Below are 11,928 nucleotides of genomic sequence, written 5' to 3'. Positions count from 1 at the left end.
TTAAACTCTGCTCCTTTTATAGGCGTCCAGTATCAGTCTCATTTGTTTTCAAAACTACTTGGATAGATGGACTTTCAACCCATTTTGCATGGCTGAGTCACCAGACTTTCCCAATACACAAATTACTTGGTAAGGATTTGTGAACAATTATTCCTTGTTTTTCAAGCTCTTTGAAATGAACTTAGCTTGTTTGTGTGATAGGTTCTATTTAAAGGACATCATATAAATTCAGCCAACAAACAGCATCCATTTCTGAACTGAAGTCCTAGGTGCCTGAAATAGCTACAAAGACCACTATAGGCAAAGTACTTCTATTACATTGTATTATTATTGTGAATATGCAGTCAAAATGCTATTTTTTATTGATTCATTTTGTTACATTTCCAGAATACAGTGAAACAAAGAATATAATTAGATTTCTAGTAAATATAGTAACATTGCAACGGGCAGTTTCGCTACATGGCTGTTTTAGTCCACCTGTCTGTGGTCCTAGAGCTTTAACCCTTTGAATACATATATCAGACTACAACAAAGTGAGAGAATAAACTGCAAAATGAGTTTATGGGGAGAGGGGTCTGTACGCGTTTACATAAAATATAGAGAATACAGATATTGAGGGGTACAAACTGGATGTGAAATTATGGTAAGGGCAGCACACTGGCCCTAAAACTACATGATGGGGCCACAGAGCACAGTAATGGCTATAAAGGGCAATGTGAATACTGTAAAATATATATCAAACATATTTTCTCCTGTATTTTATATTTACCAAATTTATACACAGATGTTTTAACATATCACTTAATCTGTACACAGATGTTTTCTAACAGACCATTGTATCTGTACACAGCTGTTTTCCAACAGACCATTGTATCTGTACACAGATGTTTTCCAACAGACCATTGTATCTGTACACAGATGTTTTCCAACAGACCATTGTATCTGTACACAGATGTTTTCTAACAGACCATTTTATCTGTACACAGCTGTTTTCTAACATCATTGTATCTGTACACAGCTGTTTTCAAACATACAACTTCATCTGTACACAGCTGTTTTCTAACAGACCATTGTATCTGTACACAGCTGTTTTCTAACAGACCATTGTATCTGTACACAGCTGTTTTCAAACATACAACTTCATCTGTACACAGCTGTTTTCTAACAGACCATTGTATCTGTACACAGCTGTTTTCAAACATACAACTTCATCTGTACACAGCTGTTTTCTAACAGACCATTGTATCTGTACACAGCTGTTTTCAAACATACAACTTCATCTGTACACACTTTTATCAGTCTATTTATTACATAGTCAGTTGCAATGTAAGCTGTGTAAAATAAAAAAAGTATCTGCTCAGTAATAAAAATGAAAACACACACACATATATACAATGCTATATACATCATAACTGTTTGAGGTTATTTAAATACTTATATGTATGTATTATATACTTCTATGTATGTATTATATACTTCTCTGTATGTATTATATACTTCTCTGTATGTATTAATTACTTCTATTTATGTATTAATTACTTCTACGTAAGTAGTAAAAAAATATTCTTTTATAAACACGTTGAGTAAAAGCTGTTTAAATAGGGACATAAAACCCATAACTTTTCTCTCATGATTAAGATAGAGCACACAGCTATAAACAACTTTTCAGTTTACTTCTTTTATCTAATTTTATTTTTTCTCTTGGTATCCTTTATTGAAAAGCATACCTATGAAGGCTCAGGAGATAAGAGCTAGTTGCTGATTGGTGGCTCACATATATTTATTTTATCATTGGCTTAACAATGTGCTCAGCTATCTCTCTGTAATGCATCCTTCAAGAAAGGATACATTGAAAATGAAGTAACATTGATAATAGAAGTAAATTGGGAAATTGTTTACAAATGTATGCTCTGTCTGAATTATGAAAGAAAAATTTGGGGTTCTATTTCCCCTTAAAGTTAAACCAACAGGAAGTTCTTGATTATGTGGGATTTTACTGCTTACTGGCTGATATATTGTCACTGGATATTCTATCCCAATGTGCCAGGACTCTGGTGCTGATTATCATGTTCTGCTTTATCTGTAGAATTAGGCACACCCTGTTCTGTAATAAAAACTCGTCTTGCAGAAAGGTAAATTGCACACATGGGGCACATTCGTCCTGTCCTGCATGTGTCATGGAGTTTCACAAGCAGAAGTGCTGCAGACTGTGCTGGGAGTGTATAAAGTTTATATATAAAGCTGGGAAATTCCACTAGTATCTGACTAGCACAAATTATAAAGACATTGTCCCCCTATTTCTATGATTAAATTAACACTAAAGTTAGAATTAAACTTTAATAATTCTTATAAGCACTCAATTCTAAAGGGACCCAAAACATTAAATACATTTCATGCACCTCCCACTAACCTTGGGTGTATTATGGAACCTAAGTTACACTGCGCATGTGCAAACAGGTCAGCACTGGTGTGTAGTGAGATTTACTGCACATGCGCAAACAGGTCAGCACCAGTGTTTAGTGAGATTTGCTGCACATGCGCAAACAGGTCAGCACTGGTGTGTAGTAAATGACAGATTTCAACATGGTGGCCCCCATGATCAGGGGAAGGCGGGAAATAACCTCAACACAACACTTATAGAATGCATTTAGTGTTTAATATGCACACTGTATGAGGCACCAGCTCCTACTGAGCATGTACAAGAATTCACAGTGTATACGTATATAAGTCTGTGATTGGCTAATGGCTGTCACATGATACAGGAGGCCGGCTTTTTAAAGGCAATTTTGAAATACTAGAACAAATCTATTGCTCATTTAACATTCTATTGCTTATTCATTATGCAATTCCACTGTAGTTAATGCTCCTTTAAGTGACTAGAAACATTATATTTGCTAAACAGCATTTTTTGTATTGTGTTTTGTTGCATTATCGGCTGCCCCTTAGGGGCAGGACAGCATTAGGGACACGACAGCATTAGGGACACGACAGCATTAGGGACATGACAGCATTAGGGGCATGGCAGCATTAGGGACATGACAGCATTAGGGACATGACAGCATTAGGGACATGGCAGCATTAGGGACATGACAGCATTAGGGACATGGCAGCATTAGGGACATGACAGCATTAGGGACATGGCAGCATTAGGGACATGGCAGCATTAGGGACATGGCAGCATTAGGGACATGGCAGCATTAGGGACATGACAGCATTAGGGACACGACAGCATTAAGGACATGACAGCATTAGGGACATGACAGCATTAGGGACATGACAGCATTAGGGACATGACAGCATTAAGAGCATGACAGCATTAGGGACATGACAGCATTAGGGACATGACAGCATTAAGAGCATGACAGCATTAGGAACATGACAGCATTAGAGACATTACAGCATTAGGGATATGACAGCATTAGGGACATGACAGCATTAAGAGCATGACAGCATTAGGGACATGACAGCATTAGGGACATGACAGCATTAGGGACATGGCAGCATTAGGGACATGACATCATTAGGGACATGACATCATTAGGAACACAAAAGCATTAGGGACATGACATCATTAGGAACACGAAAGCATTAGGGACATGACGGCATTAGGGACATGACGGCCTTAGGGACATGACGGCATTAGGGACATGACGGCATTAGGGACATGACGGCCTTAGGGACATGACAGCGTTAGGGACATGACGGCATTAGGGACATGACAGCATTAGGGACATGACAGCATTAGGGACATGATGATTTTGCAGATTGCTTTGGGCTCATGGCATAGTGTAATATTTCTAGTGGCTACATTTACAATCAGTAAGCTGCTACAGTGTTCATAAAGTAAGTAACTGCCCTAGTATGGTAAGTGACAATATATATGTTCCTGGGGGCTCCAAACTTGTTATTCAGACTACGGCTAAGAAAACCACTTAACCCTCTAACGACAGAGTAGATCAGTTAGACATGTAGTAACTAAGCAAGCCCTGCACTATTATAGGGCTGAAAAACAACGAAAGGACACACAACCTACAGGGTATGTCCATGTCATTAAGGGGTTAAAGGGACCTTAAAGTTAATATGTTTATATATGCACAGTGTCAGCAAATCAACACAGCATTACAAAACTCCTGCACTCACAATAAAAGCTCTGAAATGTATTTAACACTGTTATAATGTTTGCACAACTGACAAGGTTTTGCAAATTAAGAGCAGTTCAGGGATGCACCACTTGTTAAACCTAGGGACATCCATGATTCTAATCTCTGTGGTCAGTCAGTGACTGATATAAATGAGCTTGCACGGTAAAATGTCACCATACTTAAAGGGACATTAAACAATTTTTTCTTTGATGCATCTAAAACTAGACAATGAAAAATGTATTACAGTTTTTGTCTTTTACAAAATAGATGTTTCTCTAGATAATCAGCCCATGGACCAGTATTGCACAAACCTGCACTTTCTAGTGGCTTACAAATAAACAGCTTTATCTTAACATTTTATATGCAAAATATTTGTTAACGTATAAATAATGCACTTTCATATGCATGATAGATATATTCACTATTTAATGTCCATTTAAGTATGACGGTGGCAATCTCTGGGATTCACCACAAAATAAATAATGAATATAAATTGCAATGTTTAACAATTAGACATTTTAAGTAATTAAGTCCCAAATGGATGTTTGTTCTTATGCAGCCAATAGCCTTTTTTATAGCATTCACTGAATGCAAATATGATAAGCTGTAAGTACATTCCGGAAATAATAACCAAAATCACATATTGCTGTGGTTAATGTGATTCTTCTGGGCATGTGCTGCGCGAATGTTCAAACTGTACTCATTTATCAAAACAGTAGCATTTTTCAGCATCTCATAAAACATGGATAATGTTTTCTGGTAAAGGTCTCTGTTCAGAACAAATGAACGGAAGAGATTGAGTGGTTCTGCAAAACGGATATTTTCTGGAATGCTAACAGAATGAGGAAGTCTGGGGTTTCCAATCATGAAGTGGTCAAGCTTCTTTTCCATCAAGCATTTCTCCAAGCTCTTGAACATGTCTTGCAGGCGTTCCTCTAGCATTAGGTGGTCCCAATCTGAGAAGGTTCGAGCCAGCAGAAGATGGAGCAGCACTGTTTTTAGATGGTAACTGGTAAGGCCGCTCTGGCCGGTTATCTGACACTGTTTGGAATGTAAAAATGTCATTATTTGTAGGCAACTGAGATGACATGAACTGTCTGGGAGATTTTTGGCAACTTCCTTAAGAAACCTCCTCTCATACACAGCAAAGGAAAGAATCCAGTGGTTGTTTGAGGGAGAGACGTGTGGCACAACACAGGTGGGAAAATGTGATATGAAATACAGATCCAAGTCCTCAAACTGAACCACTGGAGAGATGTTAAAGTTGATAACTTTCCCAGATTTGAATTTCACTCTGAGGGCACCAGGAGAGTCTAAATGGCTGAATGAAAGGTCAAATTCATACTTATGAGATATCTTACTCCATGCCTTGGTAACAGATGTTTGAAACCATTTCATGACCTGATCTACATCCAGGTAATTTGTGTTTTTGGAGCATAGTAAATTGATATCACTGCTTACTTCTTTTTTATTTGCTGGATTATGAAGGAGGCATAGCATATCCTCTCCAAGTTTTGTCTTGTCACAGACACAACCTACTGACTCATCATCTGGTCCTACTACTCTGATTTTTCCATATCCAGGTGGAATAAGATGGTCGGTAACCCAAAGATGACACTTAAATTGAAATGGTTCTGGTGGAGCAAATGGGACAATAAGATCACAAGTTAAAGGTTTATTCACTCTCCAGTTTTCATACATGCTTCCTACACACACGCTTTCTTCAACCTCCATATCGGCATCCCGATTACAAAGACTTCGTAAAGCTTCTAATAAATCATCTGCAAAGCCTTCAACAAACTCTCGAGTCCTGGTGGCATCATGTGTAGCCACTCGTATGTACTGGTCTGAAAAAATAGCCAGCACAGTCTGGTTTGGAAGGGACACACCTTGACAGCTGTTCCCCATGAATTGCAGGTCATCCTCCTCCTTGCTCAGCTCTTGAGGATTCCCATCCTGGAAATCTTGTCTCCATATTTCAATCATCAAAAATATTACCATAGACATAGCACTCCAGAAGTCCCATGGTGGATCATCAACTTCAGATTCTTTATTTTCTTTTTGCTTTTCTTCCTGTTCCTTGCTCTCAGTCTGGGACATGTGTTGCTCCAGCTTTAGCTGGTTTATTTTGAGATTTTCCTCGTACTCCTTCATTTTCTGGAGAATGAACTCATCAGAGTCAGGAAGGCTTGTGTTCTCATTTGGGAAGAGAAGTGGGTGGTTGACAATGGCTGTGACCATCACTAGGCACACCTTGAAAATCCCAGCTTGCATTGTGAACCTAAACAAATAAATAAATATCTTATTAGAAAGATGGACTGAACCGCTAACCAAACCACACAAAAAGGTTGTTATTAACCATCTGATTCTAAGGGAAACGTTCAATTCTAGCATTGCCAAACCTGAAAAGACTTCTGAACCCGCAGTATTTAAAAGGATATAAAAGCTCAATAATAAAATGTATTAATGTGCTCGAGCATTTTGGATATGGAGTTCAATTTTTCATATTAAAGGGACACTGAACCCAATTTTTTTTCTTTTGTGATTCAGATAGAGCAACTTTCTTATTTACTCCTATTATCAATTTTTCTTCATTCTCTTGCTATCTTTACTTGAAAAATAAAGCATCTAAGCTTTTTTATTAGTTCAGAACGCTAAGCAGCACTTTTTTTATTGGTGGATGAATTTATCCACCAATCAGCAAGAACAACCCAGGTTGTTCACCAAAAATGGGCCGGCATCTAAACTTACATTGCTGCATTTCAAATAAAGATACCAAGAGAATGAAGAAAATTTGATAATCAGAGTAAATTAGAAAATTGCTTAAAATTGTATGCTCTATCTGAATCACAAAAGAAAAAAAATTGGGTTCAGTGTCCCTTTAACCCCTTAGTGACCAGAGCACTTTTCCATTTGTTGACCGTTTGGGACCAGGGCTATTTTTACATTTCTGCGGTGTTTGTGTTTAGCTGTAATTTTCCCCTTACTCATTTACTGTACCCACACATATTATATACCGTTTTTCTCGCCATTAAATGGACTTTCTAAGGATACCATTATTTTCATCATATCTTATAATTTACTATTAAAAAAAATTATAAAATAAGAGGAAAAAATGGAAAAAAAACATTTTTTTCAACCTTTGACCCCCAAAATCTGTTGCACATCTACAACCACCAAAAAACACCCATGCTAAATAGTTTCTAAATTTTGTCCTGAGTTTAGAAATACCCAATGTTTACAGGTTCTTTGCAAGTTATAGGGCACTAAATAAAAGTAGCACTTTGCTATTTCCAAACCACTTTTTTTCAAAATTAGCGCTAGTTACATTGGGACACTGATATCTTTCAGGAATCCCTGAATATCCCTTGACATGTATATATTTTTTTTTAGAAGACATCCCAAAGTATTGATCTAGGCCCATTTTGGTATATTTCACGCCACCATTTCACCGCCAAATGCGATCAAATAAAAAAAAATGTTCACTTTTGCACAAATGTTTTCACAAACTTTCGGTTTCTCACTGAAATTATTTACAAACAGCTTGTGCAATTATTGCACAAATAGTTTTAAATGCTTCTCTGGGATCCCCTTTGTTCAGAAATAGCAGACATATATGGCTTTTACGTTGCTTTTTGGTAATTCGAAGGCCGCTAAATGCCACTGCGCACCACACGTGTATTATGCGCAGCAGTGAAGGGGTTAATTAGGGAGCATGTAGGGAGCTTGTAGGGTTAATTTTAGCTTTAGTGTAGTGTAGTAAACAACCCCAAGTATTGATCTAGGCCCATTTTGGTATATTTCATGCCACCATTTCACCGCCAAATGCAATCAAATAAAAAAAAATGTTCACTTTTTCACAAATTTTTTCACAAACTTTAGGTTTCTCACTGAAATTATTTACAAACAGCTTGTGCAATTATTGCACAAATAGTTTTAAATGCTTCTCTGGGATCCCCTTTGTTCAGAAATAGCAGACATATATGGCTTTTACGTTGCTTTTTGGTAATTCGAAGGCCGCTAAATGCCACTGCGCACCACACGTGTATTATGCGCAGCAGTGAAGGGGTTAATTAGGGAGCATGTAGGGAGCTTGTAGGGTTAATTTTAGCTTTAGTGTAGTGTAGTAAACAACCCCAAGTATTGATATAGGCCCATTTTGGTATATTTCATGCCACCATTTCACCGCCAAATGCGATCAAATTAAAAAAAACTTTAAATATTTCACAATTTTAGGTTTCTCACTGAAATTATTTATAAACAGCTTGTGCAATTATGGCACAAATTGTTGTAAATGCTTCTCTGGGATCCCCTTTGTTCAGAAATAGCAGACATATATGTCTTTGGCGTTGCTTTTTGGTAGTTAGAAGGTCGCTAAATGCAGCTGCGCATCACACGTATATTATGTCTAGCAGTGAAGGAGTTAATTAGGTAGCTTGTAGGGAACTTGCAGGGTTAATTTTAGCATTAGTGTAGAGATCAGCCTCCCACCTGACACATCCCACCCCCTGATCCCTCCCAAACAGCTCCCTTCCCTCCCCCACCCGACAATTGTCCCCGCCATCTTAAGTACTGGCAGAAAGTCTGCCAGTACTAAAATAAAAGTTTTTTGGGGGGTTTTAGGTTTTAAAAAAAATAAAAAATGTGTCTGCTGTGTAGGACCCCCCTTAGCCCCCAACCTCCCTGATCCCCCCCCCAAACAGCTCTTTAACCCCCCCCCCCCCCTCTGCCTTTATTGTGCAGCATATTGGGTACTGGCAGCTATCTGCCAGTACCCAGTTTGAAAAATAATATTGCATTTTAATTTTTTTATTTTATTAAAAATGTTCTTTATTTCTGTAGTGTAGCTGCCCCCCCCTCAACATCCAACCCCCCACCCTCTCCCAGATGCATTGATTTTCAAATCCCACCCTCCCCAGTCCTCTCTCCCACCCTCCTGATCTACAGCATATTGATGCTGAAACAGATCTCACGTGCACGCGCGCGCTCGTGCACGCGCACGCACCCGCATAAGATCCCCCCCCCCTCCTCCACCAATGACTGCCCACCCGCCTCCCTGGATGAGCTCCCACCCACCAACGATAATGGCCATCGATAGCCGATGCAGAGAGGGCCACAGAGTGGCTCTCTCTGCATCGGATGGCTAAAAACAGTTATTGCAGGATGCCTCAATATTGAGGCATCACTGCAATAACATGAAAGCAGCTGGAAGCTATCAGGATCGCTTCCACTGCTTTCAAAGACCAACGACGTATGGGGTACGTCCTTGGTCATTAACTGCATTTTTTTGCAGGACGTACCCCATACGTCGTTGGTCATTAAGGGGTTAAGGACTTAGGATTGGTTGTATTTTATTATTATAATTTATTTGTGTAGCGCCACCACATTGAGTAGTAATGTGTACACGTATGTAATACATAGTTCCCAAGCTAAACAGAACTCTGTGCTTTGTATGCAGGGGGAAATACTTAAAGGGATATGAAACCCACATTATTTTCTTTCATGATTCAGATAGAGCAGCAATTCAATGTCATGCAACTTTCTAATTTTTTTTTCATTCTCTTGATATCTTTATTTGAAGAGCAGGAATGTAAGCTTAGGAGCCGACCCACTTTTGGTTCAGCACCTGGTTTGCACTTGCTGATTGGCTTACCATACAAAAATGTATTATACACCCCTTAGCGAGACACCCTGGGTTCCGGGGTAAAAAGGGGCTTTATATAATTCCACCAAGGAAATAGAAGTCTTACAGAATCTCACCAGCCCAGAGCGCTTTAGATAATAGGACCCCAGAGAGCTTTAGATAATAGGACCCCAGAGAGCTTTAGATAATAGGACCCCAGAGAGCTTTAGATAATAGGACCCCAGAGCGCTTTAGATAATAGGACCCCAGAGAGCTTTAGATAATAGGACCCCAGAGAGCTTTAGATAATAGGACCCCAGAGAGCTTTAGATAATAGGACCCCAGATCACTTTAGCATTCAGATAGAACAATTTACTTCTATTATCTCATTTGTTTTATAAAAGCATAGGTAGGCTCAGGAGCTGGGAGCTAGCTGCTGATTGGTCGCTGAACATAAAGACCTCTTGTCATTGGTTTACCGATGTGTTCATCTCACCCCCAGTAGTACATTGCTGCTCCTTCAATAAAGGATAAAAAGATAATGAAGAAAAATTGATAGCATAAATTGTAAAGTTGCCTAAAATGTTTTGCTCTGTCTGAATCATGAAAGAAATGTTTTGGGGTTTCACACCCCTTTAAGTGTTTCTTCTAGATAAACCTCATAACTCTGTATTACATTTTTACTAACAGTATCTGAGCTGACAAAGTCTACAGCAGTGAGGGCTCTGATTCACTGATAAAAAAACCAATACATTTTATTGGACCAACTAAGGCCTAGATTACAAGTGGCACGCTAATTTATCGTGTGCCTGTGAGGACGTGCAATAAATAACCAGGCATTACAAGTTGAGCGCTAATTTATTATGAGGACGTGCAATAAATAACCAGGCATTACAAGTTGAACGCTAATTTATCGTGAGGACATGCAATAAATAACCAGGCATTACAAGTGGAGCGCTAATTTATCGTGAGGACATGCAATAAATAACCAGGCATTACAAGTGGAACGCTAATTTATCGTGAGGTCATGCAATAAATAACCAGACATTACAAGTGGAACGCTAATTTATCGTGAGGACATGCAATAAATAACCAGACATTACAAGTGGAACGCTAATTTATTGTGTAGCCATGTGTTAGTATGTGTATATAGATGTATATTTATGTGTTACTTTGTGTATATACATATATATTTATATGTTACTATGTGTATATACATATATATTTATGTGTTATTATGTGTATATACATATATATTTATGTGTTATTATGTGTATATACATATATATTTATGTGTTACTGTGTGTATATACATATATATTTATGTGTTATTATGTGTATATACATATATATTTATGTGTTACTGTGTGTATATACATATATATTTATGTGTTATGTGTATATACATATATATTTATGTGTTATTATGTGTATATACATATATATTTATATGTTACTATGTGTATATACATATATATTTATGTGTTATTATGTGTATATACATATATATTTATGTGTTACTGTGTGTATATACATATATATTTATGTGTTATGTGTATATACATATATATTTATGTGTTATTATGTGTATATACATATATATTTATATGTTACTATGTGTATATACATATATATTTATGTGTTACTATGTGTATATACATATATATTTATGTGTTACTATGTGTATATACATATATATTTATGTGTTACTATGTGTATATACATATATATTTATGTGTTACTATGTGTATATACATATATATTTATGTGTTACTATGTGTATATACATATATATTTATGTGTTACTATGTGTATATACATATATATTTATGTGTTAGTATGTGTATATACATATATATTTGTGTTAATAAGTGTATCTACACAGATTAACACATAAATATGTATATATTCATATCAATTTAAAACTGCTGCCCATCGCTGCATGACTTTCACTGTCCTGTCCCCCTTAAACAAGGACAGTTGGAAGGTCTAGATATACAGTGCATACACAGAAGACCAGTGAACATACATTACCATTATAGAAGTGTTATAATAAGAGTACAGATGTGAGGATAATAGATCAATATACAACATACATAACCAAGTGTAGTTACTTTTTAAAAGCTTTGTTTAATATTTTTCTTTAATATGAAATAACTGTTA

General features: G+C 37.2%; 1 protein-coding gene across 4 annotated transcripts in view; it reads right to left on the bottom strand.

Moving 5' to 3' along the window:
- Nucleotides 1-306: 306 nt before the first annotated feature.
- ITPRIP (inositol 1,4,5-trisphosphate receptor interacting protein) overlaps nucleotides 307-11,928 on the bottom strand; it is a 59,629-nt gene continuing 48,007 nt past the window's right edge. For all 4 annotated transcript variants that reach the window (XM_053692776.1, XM_053692778.1, XM_053692779.1 and 1 more), the window contains exon 2: nucleotides 307-6,423. In XM_053692776.1, coding sequence (XP_053548751.1) covers nucleotides 4,779-6,416 — 1,638 coding nt within the window. In that variant the 5' untranslated portion in view covers nucleotides 6,417-6,423 and the 3' untranslated portion in view covers nucleotides 307-4,778. The remainder of the gene's footprint in view (nucleotides 6,424-11,928) is intronic.

The sequence above is a fragment of the Bombina bombina genome, chromosome 9 (assembly GCF_027579735.1).
Source record: "Bombina bombina isolate aBomBom1 chromosome 9, aBomBom1.pri, whole genome shotgun sequence".
NCBI classification, from domain to species: domain Eukaryota; kingdom Metazoa; phylum Chordata; class Amphibia; order Anura; family Bombinatoridae; genus Bombina; species Bombina bombina.
This window is presented reverse-complemented; position numbering and strand designations above follow the sequence as displayed.